Raw genomic sequence first — 21,677 nt, 5'->3', positions numbered from 1 at the left:
CCCCCCTTTCCTTCTTTATCCCCCCTTTCCTTCTTCCCCCCTCTTTTCCTTGTTCCCCCCCTTTCCTTATTTTTCCCTCCCTTTTCTTCCTTCTCCTTTCTCCAGGAAAAGAGTCTCCCCAGTGTGAGAGGGCAGAATATTCCTTGTGGCCCTGTAGGAATTCAGGAGAGGAGGGAGGAAGAGGAAGTACTGGCTTGTTTTGCCAGTGGGATAATGGTGCTGGGGAAACATTAGGAAAAATTCCCTGAGTTCAGGGATGGAAGGAAGGGAAGTGGGTGGTAATCCCTGGCATTTTCATAGGTCTCCTGAGACTTCTCTAATTCCTACTTGGAATGGCTGATTGAACACTGCTCGTTGTGCTTCCAAGGGCAGAACATCTTTGGGAAGGGATGTTCCAAGGGCTGCATTTGGCATGTGGTGCAGGGATGCCTGTATTCCCTTATGGAATAACACGTTGGGATAATGTTCAGTGCTCAGAGGAGTGAATGTTTCCCTTCAGGAATGTATCCTCAGGTGGCTGCCTGTTTTATCCCTGCTCTCTCTGCCTGGATGTTGCCATCCCAGTGCTCCTTTCCATGGCTTCCATGTCCTATTCCATGACACCACAAAGGAGGAATTTCTCCTCTCTCCCCCCTGTGTGGGGTTTTATCTCCTTTTCTCCATCTCACCCCTTTTGGCTGCATCTGATAATACAATTATTTTGATTTATCTGCCTTCAGCTCATTAGATTATCCTTAAATTATTAATTAACGTGGGGCAGGGGGAGATTATGTGGGAACAGAGGACAGAGGTTGTGCTTTGGAGAGGATGGGGAGCTCTAGAACCCAAAGAAACTTCTGGATGCTCCTGGAAGTCCAGATCTGTGCTGTGCCCTTTCATTCCAGGCTTCCTTGAGGTTCTTCTCCAGTTCCTTTGAGGGCCCTGAATCCCAGATTTCTGCAATACACCTATTTTGAATAGGGAACAGGAGAATATTGGCTTTTCCTTGCAGGGAGCAGGAACCCCTCTGGGGAGGGGTTTAAAGTGGAGTAGAGAAGTTCCAAACAAAGCAGAAATAAATCCACTCAGATCCTGGGCTGGGTTTGGAGCCAAGAAAGGGAGGAAGATGCTTAATCATTTTAAGTGTTTAGGAATAACAACAACGTGGGAAAATGTTGCTGAATGAGCACTTTGGGCAGGAAGGATGAAGCTTAAATTTATGGGAATATTTTATCAGAGACTTCAGGCTGTTCCAGTTGGAAGGGACCCATAATGTCCATTTTGTTCAGGGTGAGCTTTCTCCAGTCTCATTCCTTAAGGATGCAAAATGCAGGGATTATATTTGTTTTGAAGGAAACAAGGTAGGCAAGAGCTCACCTGCCCTCCTGGGTCTGTTTATGATCTGAAAGGATGAGGATTAGCCCAGGAAAACTGTTTTTCTCCCCGTTCCTCAGTAGTTCCAGCAGAGGAATCCCTGTCTTGGGAAAAGTCTCCATCTTCCCAAGCAGGACAATCCTGTGTTTCTGTTTTGGCCCTGAGTGGACTGGAGCAGTTCCAAGGGGAGGGTGAATCACTCAGCTCCTGTGTGTGCCTGGAACACCCATTAAAATGTTCATTTGACGTTATCACAAACCCCATTTTGATCCCGTGGAGGAATCCAGAGGTTTGAACCTCTTGGCTCACGCTGAGCTCTTCCAGGTTTTCATCCCTGGTTCTCAACTTCCTGATCCATTTGCTGTGTCTGGATAGAATCTCCTCAGTGTTTGGTAGCTGAAAACACCTCTGTAACGAGTTAATTAACCCCTGTTGAGCTGTTTTTAAATACTTGTCCTGTTTGTAGCATTTAATGAATATTTCCTGTGGGAAAATAATATTCAAACCCTTTGAATCTTATGATGCAGTTGCTGGAGCCGCTTTGCCTGGATAGTTCCCAAGGGGAAAAATTCTAATTTTATTACTTGAAGAGAGAATCAACTACTTAGTCTAGAAATTTCTTGAAGGACTTCCATAAAAGTTCCTCAAATATCACCAATAACTGTCAGATATCGGTGTCTTTTTTAACCCCCATTTCTAATTTTTTTCCGTAATAAATTTTTAAAATAATATTTTAAAATCATTTTAATAAATGAACTTGGTTTTCCTTCCTTTAGGTGATGTTTAAGGTACTTTTAAGGAGCAGCTCTAGTGCCAGGGATGGGGTGTCTCCATGCCATCAGCATTCCAGGTCCTATCCAGGGAAGTGGGAAGGAGAACAGCTCAAACTTGAGGGCGAACAAGAAGCTGAAGGTTAAAGCTGGATTGCTCCAAGTCAAGTGACAGGAATTGGGATATTCTTGGATGCCTTTGCTGGGAGGATCTTGCAGATGTTCCAGCTACTCAAATATTTCCCCTTTATTAGGCAGCTTTATCAGTAATCCTGGGATATTCTGGGGTTTGGCTGCCTCGTAAGTGAAGGTTTTCCTCCTTTTTTTCCTAAACTTCTTTGGGAAGTGGTGAGGACATGGTAACCTTCAAACATTCAACACTCAAAGGGAACTTAAATTCCTCTTGGTGTACCTGCAGTGGCTTCACTGAACAGATTCCATGGGAATGTGCTACAGGAGCAGGTTTCCATCCATGGAACTGGTCAGCGATATCTTTGATTTTCCCTCAATTTGGGGCCACTCCTGAAGGACAGAAGATGCTGTTTGAGTTGTGAAAACTCAAGTGAAGGTATTTTATTCACCCCAACACTCCCACCCTGTCCCTGAGGTGTTCTCCAAATATTCCTTGAGTTCTGGCAGCCTTGGGGCCTTGAGAACCTTTTCCCAATATCCATCCTGAGCCTCCCTGCCACAGCTCCATGGGCAGTTGGAACAACAAACCCAACCCCAACCAAAGCACCACCCAGTTAATGAACAAACACACAGTTAAAATTAAAGGCAGACTAAATATTTAATGACCCAAACTCACCTTCTTTTGGCTTTAATCCCTGGATTTGGCCTAGAAACCCTTGATTGGGCTCCAGGTGATTCCAGGAGTATTAAATGACTCGATAATGAACGTGTTGCTTCACCAAAATGCTCAGGGGTGGAACTTCACAAGAGCTCTTTGAAACGACCCAACCCAAGGGATAAAACCTTTTGGGGGAGATGCAGCTTGGAAGTGAAATTCCCACTGAATTTTGTGTACCATTAATGCAAAGAAGTGGGAATATTTAAGGAAAATTATCCATTCTTTGCTTGGGCTCCCGGAGTGTTTGTGTAGCTGCGTTTCTGCCTGGGCTGGAGGGTGAGGATGAGGTGTCTCCAAGAGCATTTCTTTTGTCTCCATGTGCTCACAGCAAAGCTGGAATAACCTGGGACAAAGCTGGAATAACCTGGGACAAAGTTAAGGAGAGTTGTTCTGAAATTCCAACCCAAAGCCCACAATCCAAAATGGATGTTTTATCCAGAAATGAAGTTCTTAAGGAAATGTTGAGCCGGGGCGGTGTTGTGGTTGTTGGAGCAGCAGCTGAACGGGCTGGTTTGGTGAGAACTAAATAATAACTGTCCCCTGACTCCTTGAACCCCTGGCTATGGCCCAGCTCAGCCCTTCCCACCTGGAGCACCCTGGGATAGCAGCTGGAAGGACACAGCTGTGTTGCACCAGCTTTTCCTGGGCATCCAGGTGTCCTTTTGAAACCTGGATCAACTTTTAGTCACTGACCTGCTGAGAATATAAATCCCTTTGAATATTTCTCCTGTGGGACTTGTGGAACTGTTTTCCACGTGTTATTCAGTGCCTGCTTTAGCAGTGGAATTGCACAGGATTGATTCATTCTTTGATTTTTAAACTGAGCCTTGTAAACCCTCAGACTTGCAGATCCTGGTACCTCACACAGGCTCAGGGGCAGGCAACTATTCCCAACTGGAATAATGAGGACTTCAAGCCAAGATCTAATATTATTCCTCCTTCCTTTCCTATTATTCCATTCCACTCCAACTCCTGCCTCCCAAATCTGGGCTTAAGTGGTTTTTTCACATGTGGTTAAAGCCGAGCCCAGAAGGGGGGACTTTGCAGGACCTGCTGCTGTTCATCAGCTGGAAACCAAACCCACTCCTGAGGTGCAGGAGGAGCTTCCCAATAACATCTCCCAATTTTTGCTTAAACTCTTCTTCCCAGCTGAGTTGCTGGTCAGCTCCACCTGGAATTCCCACAGCTGGGAGCTCCTTCCTCCCCTCTCCGTGCCAAGAAGTTTTTTGAGTCGAGATTGTGGTCACATGGACTTGTGTACTGCTAAATTTTTCCTCTTCCTTAGCTCCATGGGCATCCAGCCCTGGGCAGGAGATCCCTGGAATGCGCTTCCTGGTGTTTTCCAGCACTGTGAGAGTTTTGGAAAGTGCTGCTTTGTGTCACCAGTGTTTCTCCCAAAGCATTTCTGAGGCATTTTGTGAGCAGTTCAGATAAAGTCCTTTTGGAGAACATTTAAAGCCTAACTGGGAACTTGTTTGGAGCTGTGTAAGAGAAAGCAGGATCTTCAGGATGTGGTGGGAGAAATACCCTCCTGAGTCTGTAAATGTTGGGATTTCTTTTGCATTCCTGGCAAATAATAAGAGGCTCTGCTCAGACTTTGAAATGTAAAGGTGGCCTGTGAGTGCCTTTAGTTTAATATCCATGAAAACGTGAGTGTATCCACGATTCCTGGGACACAGTTGGATCCTCATGGTGTCCTTTGGGTTCTCCATGTTTTGGTGACACTTGTGGATGGTCCTCCTGCACCTTTTAGGAGCTGAAACTGTTTGGGACCTTTCCTTCAGGTGTTTTATCCCCTCCCTCCTATGGCTTGGGCAAAATTCCCAAGTCTCCTTTTGTTTTCCTTACCTGTGGAGTTCTTGATCTTCTTGTTACCTTAATTTGGGTTTGCTCTTCCTCACGTGAATGAAACCACGTTCACTGCATGGAATTAGGGAGATTCCATCACTCTTCCTGCTGTTCCCTGCTTTTCCAGGTGTTTATGTGCACATTTCCTTCACCCCATCCCAGCATTCCCAAGACTCTTCCCCCAAGCCAGAGCTCCTGGTTTTCTCGGCTGTGGGAAGTGGGAGACACTTTCTGGCTCTGCAGAAAACCACACAAGGGGCTTCATCTTTACAACACAAGGCCTAGATTTTAAAGTGAATTTTTTTCCATGGTTTTTTTTTACTTTATTAACAGAGTAATCAAATTATTCTGTGTAATAGATCTGCTCCTTCCTGTTCGGCAGTGAGGGGCTGCCTCTTGTTTATTCTTTTCTGCACTGTGGTAAAAAAAACCAACCAGTTTTTATTTGAAAAAATTTACAGTTTAGGCTTAATTGTTTAAAAAAGCTCCAAAGCCTGTAACCTGAGTGGTTTTGAGTTCAGCTTGAGTTTGATTTCTTGGTGGCTCTGCCTGATTTGTTTGCATTGTGCTCCTTCCTATATTTCCCATTTTGGGAGGGAAAGCAAAGCTAATTACTGCCAAACCCCACAAGAGTTAATGAAGCTATTTATCACCATGTATTTTTGGGCTTGGGGTGGATCCCAAAGGAAATCTTCCCTGTGCATTAATAATCAGGGATATTGTTCTACTTTTATCAACTCTGCCAGTGCTGATTAGGATTTACTTGGTGGGAAAGAGCCCTGAGTTTGTCATGAAGGTTGTGAAGAGTCTCCACCAGTTTTTATTGATTTCTGTGATCCTTTCAAGCCCAAAATATATAAAATTCTGGCTGTATAATACATTTATGTATATATAATACATATATCTATATATAAAAATAAAAATACATAATATATATACAATGTATATACAATGTATATATATTATGTATTTTTATTTTTATATATAGATATATGTATGTATGTAAAAGGGGAGCCTTTTCCAGCTTTGTGTGTCCAGGCTGTGCCTTCTTCCTTGGAATCAGGCCTAACATCTGGCTTAATTTATCCCTGAGAAATATAGATACCAGGTAAAACTGACTGGCATCTCCCTCTGGAAAAAGTGCAGTGCTAAAAAAAAAATGGGATTCTGACATGTCTAAAGGAAGCAAACAGGCCAATGGCTTAAAAAACAAGATGGATAGTAGAAAATAATGGATAATAGAAAATAACAAGTAATAGAAAAAAAGATGGATAATAGGAAATAATGGATAATAGAAGATACATTTTCCTGCCTCTTCCTTTTCCCTTCAGCTCCTGCCAAGCCTTAAATACAAGTGACAATTCTCTGCTTCTCTTGCTGGTTTTAAAACGCCTGGAGACAGGATCAAACACATCCATATGGTGCTGAACGCTTGGAGCAGTGGCACAGCAGCCTTTTATCCAGTTGGCCTTCAGCATCCAGCTGTCAGCTGGAAAAAGCTGATTTTTTAACATGTTATGGCTGGGAAAAGGTGGGATCCTTTGGGAAAAATCGCTGCTCTGCCTGGGAATGAAAATCACAGGAGGGAGTTTGCCCAAGATGATCCTTAAAGGTCTAAATTTTGCCAAAAATCTGAAAGAAGCTGAGGTGGTGTATGACAGGGATTAGACCAGGAAAAATTTACACTGTGAAATTAGGAATAAAAGGAAACCCTTTTCATTTAAGGAAGAGCAGAGCAGTGTTTGAATGGCTTTAATTAACTGTGCATTCCCAGGTACAGAGGCTGAGATATTAACAGCCTTCCATAGATTTCATCCCAAGTGTCTCTCTCCAGATGTGGAGCTAATCTAAGGATTAGAACTTCAAATTTAAGACATGAACAGCCTCGAGCTGGTAGGTTTGGGAAAGAGAGGAAATAAATCCTCATGTTTTGCTGAGTTTCTCTGCATTGTATTAATTTTGACGTAAAACCAGGATGGGGGGTGTGGTTCCAGGCCTTGCTGGGCACTGGGGAAAAACCACTTTCTAGGTCCCAAAAGTGCCTTGACCTCCATTTCCTCCTGCCTGGGATGAGTTGTCGTGGAAAACAGCACTGGAGGAACGAAAATTAATGAGCTTTTCATGCTCACACGCATTTTCACAGCCAGTCAGTGAAGTGTTAATCACTTGATTGCTGCTTGGTGGAGATAAAGGAGTAATTGGGCCCTTTTTGGGAAGGCTGGAAGGGAAAGAGCAGGAATGAAAACTCTTGCTTCTGTGGGTTATTGCCCACAATTGGAGAGACTGACTGTAACTATGAGCCCCTTTGCTCTGATGTCACTTGGGTTGGGACTAAATTATATTTCTCGTTGCTCCTCAGTGACAAGGGCAGGGCTTCGAGGTCCTGAATGTGTGGGACACTTGCATCATTTGGGGCATGGCTTGGAATTAGGATTATTAACTTCAATTAGAAGCCATTACAAAGGAGCATTTGGTGCTGGCCAGGGTTGAATCTTTGCCTCCTGAGTGACAAAAGGCTCAAGGAGCTGCAAATCCCACTGTTTATTCCAGGGCTGTAACAAGTCGAGTAATAAATCTGTCGGAAAATCAAATGATCCCCTCTGTCCGGGCAAGGAAAAGCAGGTGAAATGCGGGATCAGAGTTGAAAATGGTGCTGCTTCCTTTGTGTCCCCGCATCCCAGCCATTCCCACCCCAGCTCTGGGTGTGCTCAGCTGCTGGGGAGGTGTCATTCCCTGTTACATCATCCCAGTTCACTCCACTCCCGCCTCCCTTCCCGCTGCTCTGCACCAGCCACTCCTAAATATTCATGGATTCATGGGCGCTTCCCACCAGCCACTGAGGCTCCTCTCCCTGGCTCAGGGGCTGCTCCACTTCAATAAATGCAGCTTTTTTTTTTTTGAGCAGCTGCTGAGCTAAAAGGCTGATGTCACACTTGCTGCTCAGGGAACTTGCCGGGATGGGAAGGATTCCAAAGTTTGCCCCGGGAATTCTCCCGTCACAAAGAGCCGGAGGAAGTTGGAGGCACCTGATTGTCAGAGAAAAGTGGGAATTTCCTCCTCAGCAGCAAAATTCTGGCTTAATTTGTCATAATGAGTAAAACTCATCTCTGCACCTTGAGCTCTAATAAAACTGTCTCAGTTTGCCTTGGAAAGCCCAGTTTGGTTGGAATCTCCATAAGGATTAAGGGAATTGATTTCACCACGGGAAAATAAGCAACTTTTTACTCAGGATCTCTCAGTCCTTAAAAATATCAGGGCTCTGTATTGAGAGGAAAGAAGGTGTTTCTGAGCCCAGTGTGGTTGTTCCACTGGTTCGTGGATCAGGAATGTCAAATATGGGATGAGACAAAAATAAATAGTTGATATGACTCCTAAAATCCCAGAATGGTTTGGGTTGGAAGGGACATGGAGGATTATCCTGGGCTGGGACACCTTCCACTAGACCAGGTTGCTCCTGCCCAACACTTCCAGGGATGGGGTATCCTGGGGCATTCCCAAAGTCTCTCACGTGTCCAGTAGTTTCCGTGGAGTTAATTTTGATTGTTTTTAATATAAGTAGCCTTGGAGTAACTGTGGGGATGGCTGGGATTAATTATTTCTTACTGTTTCATCAGCTGCTGGCTGACAAATGGCAGTGGAAAACTGGGAAAGGCAAAGCAGGCCTTTCCCTGTAGTTCACCAAGGTGCTGTGGGAATAAAACTGGAATATGGGAATCCTCTGGTGCCAGTCCCTGAATTTACCACGTGTTTTGTGGGGACAGGCCCATGATTCCCAAGCTGAGTGTGCTCCAAGCAATCCCTGAGGCCAAAGGGATTGATCCAGGCCTGTATCAAACAGTTTCCAGTAGTCCTTTTAATTAGAAGGGAAAACTGCAGCTTTGTTGTGGTGGTGACCTGAAAAAGAAATGAGGGATTGGCAGAGATTCATCCAAGGTCAGTTGTTGGACATTATTGATCCTCTCTGCCTTCCTGGAGGTACTTTTGGAGGGAGGATGCCATAAAACTGCCCAAATGAACTGCCAAAAACCCCTTTCTGAGCTGATTTTCCTGTTCCCTGTCCTTCTTTCCCCCTAAAATCACGGACAAAGTGCTGCCAGCAGCATCTCTCTGGCTGTTTTTCCCTGGAGCAGGTTCTGTTTCTAAGTTCTTGGAGAACTTTGGCTTATTTTTGGACTGATTTTTGCCACGTGGGTGTGTTTTTGTAGCCCCATGGTAGGTCCTGGTCCCCATTCCTGGAGGGATTTAACAGCCCTGTGGATGTGGCACTTGGGGTTGGTGGTGGCCTTCAGGATGGTTGGACTTTGATCCTGATGGTCTTTCCCAACCAAACTGATTCTGTGCATCTATTATTTATATTTTTTGCATTTTAGAAGCGTCCTCATGGACCAAAACGTCCAAAGAAACACCTAAATATCCATTTTTTTCCATCTCCAGAGCTCCTGTGTAGAGAAATCCAGCTGCAAATTTCCTCTGCCAGAGGGAAAAATGGGACTAAAATAGAAAGGACAAAACTGCTGGAAGACTTTGTGTTCCAAAATGTGCTCCCTGTGCTTCGCTCCCTCGGAAGGATTCACTGGCAGCACTTTAATTTCCTCTGCCTGCTCCCTGGGTTTGATCTCTCCAGGAGCTTTAGTCCCATTGTTTGCTCTGTTTGGAAGGAATATCAGAAATAGAGTCAGTTCAAATCAAGGTGAGTCGCCTCTGGCAGGAATGAAAGATGAGATATTTCAGGGAGAAAAGGCTGGAACAGCTCTAATTCCAGAAATGATGCAAAGCACACCTGGGTTTTGTTTAACTCTCTGCATTAATTCCCTAAATCAGACCCCAAATTCCTTCTTAAAAAGGCCCATCTTTATAACAGCACAACAATATAATTTATAAGCTGAGCTGGGAATAAATTCTCCTAAAAGAGGCTGTTGGAGCCATTTTATTGGGACATAAAGGAGCCTTTGCTGGCTGGTGAAACGCAGGAACCACTGAAGTGGCACCAAAGGCACTTGCACAATTTTGGTAGTGTTACCAGGACAAAATGTTCTTATTCCCTGGGATCAATGGAGGCAGCCTCTCATTCCAGCAGCCAGCCAAGCCAGCCTTGGAAAATGGATGAGAAATGGGCATTTAATGCTGCCCTTTGCTCTGAAAAAATAAATAAACCTATATTTTCTATATGTATTTTTATATATATATCTATAAATCTGTAGTGATACTTCCCCTAATTAAAAATATCCCTTTTTTTCTGCCAGACTCCATAATTTTAGTTGTAAACAAAACTACTTAGAGGGGCTCCAGGGATGGATTTCCAAAGGTTTATCCTTTGCAGGCTTTCTGCTGCTTCTATTTTTTTTTCTTGATTTTATTTTTTTTTTTTTTAAATTTATTGAGGACTTAAGAATGCAGAGCATTGACTCAGATGGTCTTTTGCTGGAAAAAAAAAAAGCAGGATAAAAGAGGTTTGACAACAGAGCAGGAGTGGAATCCATAGGGGAAAAAAAATCAGGGAAAAAAAAAATCCTTTAATGAGAGGAAGGAGAGGCTTTTGCCTCTGCTCTGGGATGGACTGGGTGCCATCCTCGAATTCCTCACTGTGGATAAACTCACTGAGAATTCCTTGGATGAATCCTGGCTCTGTCTGTGGGTAATGAATGAGTTTTGTGTCTTACTTTTGGGGGAAATTGGGTGAAGTTTCCCCAGTTTGACAGTGAAGAGCAGAGGAGGAGGGATTTTTAAAAAATTAATTAACTAATTAATTAATCAATTAAAGCAGGTTGGATCTTCGTTATCCAAGCCTGGGAGAGGTGAAGGGAAGTTTTCCAGCTCTCCAAAGAAAAGGCTGGATGTGGTGATCACTTTTAAGATTATTTTGCTCTGCAGATATTGGTGGGGTTTTTTTCCCTGATTACTGGTCTGAACTCGGAGACTGAAGTGTGAGTTTTCCAGGGGAATCCTTGTCCAAGATGTAGGAGAGAGGCAAACATTCCTAAGGAAACGAAAAGGGCTGTCAGTCCTCACGCACTCCGAGGGGCACAATCCCAGTTTTCCTGGGTAGGTCTCTCCTGACTGTTCCTTTGCAGAGTCTGGCAAGGAATGTCCTCCTAATCCTGTGCTGGCAGGGAATGATCTGTGTTATCCAACGGGTCTCTTCCCTGCTCCCCAGAGCCTCCTTAGGGCACACAACAGGAATGCTGCGGTGGGATCCGGCATTCCAGAGTCGGAGCCACCATCAGTCAACGACATTCCTCTGGCTGGGGTTGTACACACAGACCCCCGGGAGCAGGACAAGGCAGGAATCACATGGAATGACCTTGGAATCTCTTCAGTGGCTGCTGTGGGATCAAAGCCACGGAAACCACGGGATCAGCATCGATCCCAACTTGCAGCTGGATGTTCTTCCCGAAATCCCTGCCAGGCAGGGGCTCAGCACTCCCAGACAAAGGGCATCGATCGGGGTGACTCCATGAGCTGAAGGCTTGGAATTCAGTTCATGGCAATTCCGCTGGTGGGAACGTCACAATTCCCATCCTTTCAGTCGGTTCTTTGGGTTGTTGCTGCCTCTGATCTGGCTGCTGGTTTAGCAGGATGTTAAGATTTGGGAATCTGCTTCTTTCTGTGCTGAACCAGGAATTCCTTTTAGGAATTTCCTATTTTTCTCTACTGGGACAGTCAACTTCTCCCTGTGCCAGGACACGTGGAAACATGGCAGCCCCTCAGAATTAACGCAGATAATTAGTGTGTGTTAATGAGGGCTGAGCAGCAGGACGTGGGGAGGGACACCAGTGACCTCCAGAGCTGAGGGAGGTCAGCTCTGCCTGAGGAAAACCATCGGAGCAAGGCAGATCCAAGCTTAAAGATTCCTGTTGGAGCTGGTTGCCTTCCCGTTCAGGAGTGTCCATGGATGATTAGATGATAGGATCTGCTCCCAGGGCTGGAGCCCCTCTGCTCTGGAGCCAGGCTGGGAGAGCTGGGGGGGTTCACCTGGAGAAGGGAAGGATCCAGGGAGAGCTGAGGGCCCCTTGCAGGGCCTAAAGGGGCTCCAGGAGAGCTGGAGAGGGACTGGGGACAAGGGATGGAGGGACAGGACACAGGGAATGGCTTCACATGGACAAAGCACAGAGTTAGATGGGATATTGGGAAGGAATTGTTGGCTGGGAGGGTGGGGAGACCCTGGCACAGGTTGCCCAGAGAAGCTGTGGCTGCCCCTGGATCCTTGGAAGTGTCCAAGGCCAGGTTGGGACAACCTGGGCTAGTGGAAGGTGTCCCTGCCCACGGCAGGGGTTGGAATTGGATGTTGAGGTCCCTTCCAACCCACCCCATTCCATGATTTTATAATCACAACACTTTAACAACAACATCCGAACCACAACTGTGGGATGAGGAGCTGTTTGATGTGGAATTTTTCCTGGATAAAATGTTGGAAGGAGCCAGTTTGAAGCTGTTGCTCGGCCCCTTAATGACAGAAAAATGTCCACAATTGATCCAGGTGCCGTGTGGAAACAAAGGGTTCCTTTGGATAATCACTTGGCTTCCCTCTGCTTCCAAAAATTCTGAATGCCTTGGGTGTAAATTCCTGCTGTGGAATGACACCTGACAACTCTGCATTCCAAGGAAGGGAGGAGGATCCACTGCTCAAATAAATAGGTTATTCCAGAGTTTATTTACCTTCATTTCCAAGCTCATGCCTGTTCTGGGAGGACTGTACTTGGACTTGGATTTTAGCTGTTAAATCCTGATCTCCAGAGGGAAAAGCAGCTGGAAACCCCTTTTCTTGGGCACTGAGTCACTTCTGTCCCTCACCTTTCAGGTGTTTGGTGGGAATTGTGCAAACTGCCTTGCATTTTTTTGCCAGAAGCTTCCTACTCAGCTCCTGAATTGGGGTTTTCCCTCATTCCCAGCGTTTCCTCCCTTACCTTTATTCCTCCAAGAATAATGTTATCCTTATTTTTTTAATTATCCCAGCAGCATAGCAGGAATATTTTGCCCTTTTTGCTGACTAATTCTGCCCTGGACATGCTTGTGTGTGGAATTTTTTCCAAGGGAATAAATTATCTCCCTGGGTTAAAACCAACTCACTGCTTAATGAAACCGAGCTGAAATCTGGCCTGTGTTATCCCCTTCCTTTGGGCAGAATCCCTGGATTACTTATCCAGTTGTTTCCCATCTGTATTTCAAGCAGCTGCTGCTTCTTGTCTCCATGTTATCCTTGTGCTGCTTCTCCCTGCGGAGCTTCATTCCCCTCCTGAGGTCACTCCTGCATTTTCCAGGATTATTTGGAATAAAATAAAACTCATCCGTGTCTCCCTGCTCAGCACACACAGAATTCCCAGGCTTTGGTTCCAGAAAGATGCTCAACAGAACTTAACAATATATGGATTTTTCCCTGTTTTCATTCCCTGCTCAAGCTCCTTGGAACAGGGGTTTTTTAGGAGCATGGCTTAGGATAACCAGCATATCCATCCACATCCCTTTGGCAAAGGATGGGATATGAATCCCAAGGTGATTCATCCCACTGTTTTCTGTAGGGCTGGGAATAGTTTGTGCCACTGGCAGTAGGGAATATTGACACTGGGAATATTCCAGGCTTGGAATAAACAAGGCTTCTGTTTATATAACCTAAACTTGTAGCAGAGGAGCCCCTGATTTTTTGTTCCCTTTAATTACAGGTACAGTGGGAATTGTGGGCTTTCACTTCTACCAGGATTTAAAGAAGGAAAAATGACCCTTTTCCAGGATTTTTCAAGGGAGTTGGTGGAGTTCTTTTAAAAAGCAGGAATGGTGATGCCTCAGTAGTGATGGAATTAGAGCTGTGAGCAGTTGGTATTAATACCAACTGGATCTGGTGCCTGTCAACATTCTGGTGGGAATGTCTGTTTGGAAAAGACGTGTCTTGGATCCAAGTCCATTAAGCCACTTTATCCAAATGTTTGTTGGAGCAGATATTTAAATATAAACAAGCCAAGCAGCACCTTATTGTTCCCTTCTCTCTGGGAAAGGAGTGAAGGGAGGGCAGGGAAGCTCCAGGAATAAACAGGGATATTTTCAGGTTTATAATTTATGGACAGACCCAATCCAAGACGTGTCAGGTACAGCTGGAAAGGGAAAAATTGCCTGGAGTACTTCAGTGTCCTTCAGGGGTTGTGATTTAGCAGAGCAAATAATTCCAGGGCTTTGATTGGAGCTGGAAAGAATTGAATTTGTCTGTTTGCATCAGTGGCCACGTGAGGGAAAACCGGTTTGTGGTGCTGCAAATCGATTCCTGGGATTTACAGCCTGTGCTGGAGCGGGAAGGGGATTGGATTTGCTCACTTCTGTGCTCAGGATTGTCCCTGGATCTGGGATGAAACACAGCAGCTCGTGGCTGTTTGTCCTGCACACCTATGGGACAAAAAACCAGGGAGTCAGGATTCCTGCCCATCTGGGATGTGCTGCTTCCCAAAACCTCCTCCCTGAAGGGAATATTTGCTTTCCCTTTGCAGAGGGAGCTTTTGAACTTGGGGGGTGTGGGGGTAGCAGAATATGTGAGAAACTCACCTGGGAATTCAGATTTTGGGTTGGAAAATCCCTTCTCTCCCAGGCAGTTGGTTCCCTCCGGATTAAAACGCTGCTCAGTTGTGATCCCAGAGATTTTGGTGAAAAAACCCTGCACCAGAAATGAAAGAATCCTCACAGGGTGGTTTGGGTAGGAAGGGACCTTAATCTTGGCAGAGAACTAAAAATCTCTGGAAAATTGCTTGGAAAACACAAGCTCTGCCTTTGTGCCCCTTTTTCCTGCCTTTTCCCTGCACCTGCAGGGTTTGGTGTCCATCAAAAATCACTGAGCTCCTCTCCTCTGCCAGTGGGAATTCCAGCTTCCAAGAGGTTGGGAGAAAGCAATGGGAAGTGGTGTATCCTTGAGTAACTCCAGTTGCTTCTGGAATTCTCTGCCTGCAGTTAAGAGGATTTATACAAACTGAAGTGAGGCAGATTGGGATGCTCCAGTTCCCAGGGGATCTTGTCAATCCCTTCCAGGTGAAGGTGTTGGAGAAGGAAAAAGTTATCCATAAAATATGACTGAGAAGAGCTTTTGTTAATAATAATAATTAGTTTAAGGGGGTTGTCAGACCTATTAAATTTGTTCATTTAGTTCAACTCAAATCTTTGAATTACCTGGTAGAAATTCTTTCAATTTTCATCTCAAATCACTGATATTTAATGATAAAACAGATGCTTGGGAATGATACAGGAAATAAAAACGTGTCTCCCAGTGACTTTGCAGTTGTAAAATCAAATAACTGCTCTTTTCCTTGCAGGAAGTTTCACTGCACACTCTGGATCTATTGGACACAGTAAATAATTTTTAAATCTCTTGCTTACAGCTGGAATTGTTCCTTGAATCCATGTTTTTTTTTTCCTTCTTGCAGTGGGGAAGACTTCCTTGATCACCAGGTTCATGTATGACAGCTTTGACAACACCTACCAGGTAAATTAATCCGTATTATTGCCTTGTCCAAGTGGGTTCCGTGGCAGGAAGAGGCCATTCCATGGGAGTTGGGACACTGATTAAAGTCTGAACTTGTGAAATCTTAATTTTAACCCCCTGCAGTGGCACTTCAGGGTTGGATTCTGCTGGATGAGCTGTGGTTCTCCAGGAATACCCAAGGAATAGTTAAGTCTTCCATGTTTTTTTTTCCCCACCATTTGTTCCCAGACCATCCCAAATCTAATCCCTGTGTGGGGGAAACTTAACAGGTACCCAGCTCTTTTATAAAACAAGTTGTCACAAGCTAGAAAGTCATAAAAAAACAGAGAAAAAAAAATTAGAAAATTAGCTTTGTGCATTCCAGGATTGTTCCAGTCATTGTTTCCCACTCCCAGAATTCAGGATGAGCTCGAAAAGGTGGGAAGGTCTAAAAATACTTGAGTTTTCTAAAGTGTGTCTCTTGCAAGCTGAACATGTTTCATGACTTGGTTACAGGTGGTGACATTCTGGATACACTGAACTGAGAAAAATCTGTTCCCTGAGGCAGGGGAAGGTTTTTTTAGGGGGTTGGGAGGAGGAGGAATGGGGGGGAAAAAAAAGGAAAAATGTCACTCTTTTGTTGCTTGGTGTCTACCCAGGGTTTCTTGTTTCAACCACAGTAAGAAATCTTAAGGGTTGACAAGAAAAATTCAATGTAGGGGTCACTGATGGGTGTCTGGTTTGGGTGTTAATGGAGTTGTTTTAGTGCCATTCATCCAAAAACCTCTCTTTGACTGATGTCATCACTGAGGTGGGGCCATCCGTCCTATTTTTGATCTGGAAGAAGGAATCAGTCATAAAAAAAACCCAGTAATTTGGGCAGACTCACAGTGAGTGTTGGTGTCAAACCCAAAGCCACATTTTTCCATGCCCAGCATTCCGTAGAGAATTCCAAAGCCAGGGTTTAATGATCCCAAACCAGGATTGGGGTTAAGTGCAGCTGGAGGTGAGTTCAGGGATGATTCTGAGCTCGGGATACATTTTGAAGGCGTATTTTCCTGGAATTCTGTCATTTGAACAGGGGGTTTTGTGTTCAGCTGTTCAAAACAGAAAGCTGGGTTTGATAAAATCCCTGCTGGGCATTGGTTGCCCTTTGCTCCCTGCTGGATAAAGGAATTCTCTTGCCCCTGTGTTTATTGATAAGGACGTGCTGGACTGTCAGAAACCCAAACAACTGGAATAAAACTGTGCCACTGGAGGTGTGTGTCTTACTGGGAGTGATTTCCCTCCATGGACACGTTGGGAATGATTTCCCTTGTTCTCTGGCACCGTATGTGATGTGCCATGGAATTGCTGTTTTAATAAAAATCTGGGATATGTGGAGTGCTGGAATCCTTTCCCTGGATTGTGTCGTGGTGGGACAGGCTGGGAGAACTGGGGTTGTCCAGCTTGGAGAAGAAAAGCTCCAGGGAGACCTCAGAGCCCCTTCCAGTGCCTAAAGGGGCTCCAAGAGAGCAGGGAAGAGGGATTCACCCTCCCTGCAGCCTTGGAAAATGGGATGAAGCTCATGTATTTAAGAAGCAGCTCTTGACAGCACTTTAGTTTCCTTAAAACATTGATTCAGGATGTCCCACAGGAAGCTCCCAGTGGTGTCTGGAAGTTTGGGTGCAGTGAAGATGAGCCAAGCTTTAGTTTTTAGGGGCCATGTGTCCACGTGCCCATGTGTTGTTGAGGATTTCTACCCTAATCCGAGGGGAAAAAAGGGAAGAACCATGAAGGTATTTGGCAGCTGGGAAGAAGACAGTGTGCCCACATACCCTGGTCGAGCTGGAGGACACTAATTTGGGTCATTCCTAAAGAACTGTATGGATTAAATTGTCAATATGCATAAAATGAAGTTAATAACCTTTTGTGCTTCAAGAAACTGGTCTGGTTGTGGAGATATTAAAGAAATCGCTCGTTGAATGGAGCTGTGAGTGAGAAAAGCAGCCTGTTTTTCCTGCAAGGTGCTGATTTTCCCTGCAGGTGTCCTGCCATTTGATTTAAGAGCTCTTGGTTTTCTCCTCTCTTCCCAGGCAACAATTGGCATCGACTTCCTATCGAAAACCATGTACTTGGAGGATCGAACAGTGAGTGAGCTTTTGTTGTCCTTTGCACAGTGGGGATGAGGAGCAGCATCTGTTTTGGGCAGCCCCCAGTTCTCTGAGATCACTTGGAAGCACAGCCTGAGCCTTCAGCTCCCAGCTGCTTCCAGCCTGACAAGTGGAGACACAGCAGTGGGAGACAGGAATCACCATTTGGTTCCTCCTCGAGGGCCATTTGACAGCAGCTCTTTAGTGTCACCCTGTGTGAGGAGAGAGAGGAGACAGAGAATTGGAGGGGTGCAAACAGTGGGAATTCAGACCCCTTCAGGTTTTGATGCCACAAAAAGGATAAAATTTAAACTGCCAAATGTGGCCAGTTAATATTCCTTGATTAAAACCAGGGTGGCTCTGGTGGTGACCCCCAAATGATCCCTGACTCTCAGCTCGGTGCAGCCTGAGCTCCTGGAATGAGATCACTCCTCTCTGGAAGCAAACCTGGGGTTTAAAATGAGCTCGGATCCTTAATTAAAAAGTTCAGCTGCTGAGCTGTTTGCAGAAGCAAAGCTGTGCAGTGCTGCAGGAGCTCGTGGTGGATATAAACCCCCAGGAAATGGGATTGCATGGGAGGTGCCTGAGGGGTGGATGTGCTTTCCAAACCCAAACTGGCCCCTGCACACGTTGCTTTTAGTGTATCTTGCCTTTTCTTCCAGCACCTGGATGGTAAGAGACGTTCAGCCCCATCTGTGGGCACCTTACCTTGCAGTTTAGGGTTATAACTGGCATTTTATCCTCCTTGGAAAACTAACAGGAGCAGGTTTTCCAGCTTTTCCATCAGCAACCATCCTTCAAGCTGCTGGAGGTTGCCTGTGTGAGTCCTGAGGAAGGACAAGAGCAGAGCACGAAACTCCTGTGTGGGGAGAACTGCCTGGGAACAGTTCATGGAATTATAGAGTCATTTAGGTTGGAAAATCCCTCTAATTCCATTGAGTCCAGCACTTCCAGGCTCACCACATCCACAGAGCTTATGAACCTTTACATGGATGGTGGTGGATCCACAGGCCTTGGGAGCCCTTCCAGAGATAGTAGTGGATCCACAGGCCTTTGGAGCCCTTCCAGGGCTTGGTGGTTGGTCTATCTGGTTAATCCTTAAGGTTAATCCTTAAGGAATTCAACTTTTCAAGCCCCTGAAGTTCTTCCCTTTTGAGCCCTTCCAGGGCTGGTAGTGGATCCACAGGCCTTTGGAGCCCTTCTGTGGACGGCGGTGGATCCACAGGCCTTTGGAGCCCTTCCATGGGTGATGGTGGATCCACAGGCCTTTGGAGCCCTTCTGTGGATGGCAGTGGATCCACAGGCCTTTTGAGCACTTCCATGGATGGTGGTGGATCCACAGGCCTTTGAAGCGCCTCCATGGATGGCGGTGGATCCACAGGCCTTTGGAGCCCTTCCATGGATGGTTTTGAATCCACAGGCCTTTTGAGCACTTCCATGGATGGTGGTGGATCCACAGGCCTTTGGAGCCCTTCCATGGATGGTGGTGGATCCACAGGCCTTTGGAGCCCTTCCACGGGTGATAGTGGATCCACAGGCCTTTTGAGCACTTCCAGAGATGATTTTGGATCCACAGGCCTTTGGAGCCCTTCCATGGATGGCAGTGGATCCACAGGCCTTTTGAGCACTTCCATGGATGGTGGTGGATCCACAGGCCTTTGGAGCCCCTCCATGGATGGCGGTGGATCCACAGGCCTTTGGAGCCCTTCCATGGATGGCAGTGGATCCACAGACCTTTGGAGCCCTTCCATGGATGGCAGTGGATCCACAGGCCTTTGGAGCCCTTCCATGGGTGATGGTGGATCCACAGGCCTTTAGAGCCCTTCCACAGATAGTGGTGGATCCACAGGCCTTTGGAGCCCTTCCAGGGCTTGGTGGTTGGTCTATTTGGTTAATCCTTAAGGAATTCAACTTTTCAAGCCCCACACAGTCTGAAGTTCTTCCCTTCTGAGCCCTTCCAGGGCTGGTAGTGGATCCACAGGCCTTTGGAGCCCTTCCATGGATGGTGGTGGATCCACAGGCCTTCTGAGCCCTTCCATGGGTGATGGTGGATCCACAGGCTTTTTGAGTACTTCCTGAGATGATTTTGGATCCACAGGCCTTTGGAGCCCTTCTGTGGATGGCAGTGGATCCACAGGCCTTTTGAGCCCTTCCAGGGATGGTTTTGGATCCACAGGCCTTTGGAGCCCTTCCATGGATGGTGGTAGATCCACAGGCCTTTTGAGCACTTCCAGGGATGGTGATTCCACCATTTAGCCATAGTTTTCTTGTTGATCCTTGAAAGCCAAGTGATTTTGCTCGCCAGGCAAGCATTTTTCGGGAAGCTGAGCTCCTTGCACCCCCTCAGTTTTCCCGCTGCCGATCCCTGGGGAGACGTCACCGCGAGGCGCCAGCGCCCCTGCATGAGTTTCCCCTCACTTTATTCAGCCTTTTCCCACGCTAAACCCTCTTTCCTCTCTCATTTTTTGTGGCAGTTTGGCTCTTTTAACTCTCTCCCGCCCACAGATCAGGTTGCAGCTGTGGGATACCGCGGGGCAGGAGCGTTTCCGTAGCCTCATTCCCAGTTACATCCGCGACTCGGCCGCTGCCGTAGTAGTTTACGATATCACAAGTAGGTATTTCTGCACCGGGGTTTGACCTTCCTTGTGCTTATTTTTCTTGCTTGTTTGACTGATTTTGTTAGGTACGGTTGCAATTGTGGGACACAGCAGGTCAAGAGCGGTTCAGGAGCTTGATCCCTAGCTACATTCGTGACTCCACTGTTGCAGTTGTTGTTTATGATATCACAAGTGAGTGGGGGGAATTCTGCATTTCTAATCCTCTGCCCCTTCCATCCTCTAGCTTAGCTTTGCATGTCCTCTCACGTCATCTGCTTGGTCTTCGTCCCAGCATGGAAATAAATGTGGTTTATTTTCTTGTTTTGCTGCTGTTGTAACGTATAAATGTCTCACAGTAACATCATTTTAACCCTTTCCCACTCCAGTCACCTCGAGCCTGCCTGCTTTTCTTTCATCTGCTTCTTAATCATAACATCACTGTGACTTTGGGTCTTCATGGATATCTGAATTCCTCAATTGGAGACTTTTTGTAGCTTGCTTCACTTCATTTACCCTCTCCCACCAAAAAACTCTGGGAATGGGCTGGCGGGGAACACGCATTAACATCCCATTTTCTCTGGAATTTGTCACTCTGCAATGTATAAAAGTTGCCACCAAGCCCTCCCTCTTTAACAATTGCTCTCTCATTTCTTACTAAGGTATGTACATTTTTGTCAACTAAAAATATTAGTGCTTTTCTCAACCCTCCTTCTGTCCCTCCCCTCAGTCCAGACACCCCTTAACTTACTGACAAAGAGCAGGAATTGTGTTTTAGGAGAGAACTAAATTCCAGGCTGAGAGCAGTGGCCTAATTCTACACGAGGGCAGAAGTGCTTTGATTTATAAATACTAGAAGATTACTGGAGGAGTCAGGGCTTTACCTAGAAAAGCTTTAATTGTTAAAAATACCACTTCCATTTGAGCTAAAATTACAGGTGAAATTTTTTACTGACCTGGCAAATTCAACATTACCGAGTGGTAAAGAGAAGAATTAAGGCACTGGCAGATGATCAAGTCTTGGCTGTCTAACACAATATATAACTTTGCAGTAAAAGCCATTAAAGAAATCAATATTTTGCAAGAACTGCTGCAGAAACCCCCCCCTTTTAAAGTACTAAAACTGCTTTGGCAGCTCAGATGCTCTTTGTGTAACACCGAGCTCCATGGCAGCTTCCCTCCAACTCCTTTTTTCTCATGGGATTCAACTTTGCAAGCCCCACACAGTCTGAAATTCTTCCCTTGCAGCATTAAATTAAAATGCCTGTGAAAAGGTTAAATTTCTCTGTCTGGATCTGTGCAAGTGATTTGGAAGTTGTTTTGAAGGCAAGTGTTCAATGCCCCAGGAGCTGCTGGTGTGTTGTAAAACCCTGGGATTGCCTAGGGAAATAAAAGGTGATTAAAGTGTACAGGATTCATAATTGGGATTGAGGACTTTGGAGGAGCAATGGAACGGCAAAAATTAACCCCTGTTCTCTAGAGAAAATAGTTTATATTTTATTTTATAAATAAAGGAGCTGAAACATGGGGAGAAGACTCATTTTAGATCCTGTCAAAGGCAAAATCATAGATGGACTCAGTTCCCTCCCTGGCTTTGAATCCCCTGTGATGAAGCACCTGAAATTAATGCCAAAGTTTTCACATCCTGTAGTGGGGGAGATTCAGGGTTTCACTTGCTGGGTCTTCATCCCAATTCCA

At 45.6% G+C, this 21,677-nt stretch overlaps 1 protein-coding gene across 2 annotated transcripts in view; it reads left to right on the top strand.

Annotated features, from left to right (window-relative positions):
- The window catches only part of RAB6A (RAB6A, member RAS oncogene family), a 44,315-nt gene that overhangs the window by 10,683 nt on the left and 11,955 nt on the right, over nt 1-21,677 (top strand). Inside the window, exons 2-4 of one of the 2 annotated variants that reach the window (XM_027699852.1) lie at nt 15,216-15,274; nt 17,329-17,382; nt 20,069-20,174. In XM_027699852.1, the coding sequence (XP_027555653.1) occupies nt 15,216-15,274; nt 17,329-17,382; nt 20,069-20,174 (219 nt within the window). Of the gene's footprint in view, nt 1-15,215; nt 15,275-17,328; nt 17,383-19,890; nt 19,997-20,068; nt 20,175-21,677 lie in introns of both variants that reach the window. The other variant, XM_027699851.1, reaches the window with a different exon arrangement.

This window comes from Neopelma chrysocephalum, unplaced genomic scaffold (assembly GCF_003984885.1).
Source record: "Neopelma chrysocephalum unplaced genomic scaffold, ASM398488v2 Primary Assembly neopelma1_141, whole genome shotgun sequence".
NCBI lineage: Eukaryota > Metazoa > Chordata > Aves > Passeriformes > Pipridae > Neopelma > Neopelma chrysocephalum.
This window is presented reverse-complemented; position numbering and strand designations above follow the sequence as displayed.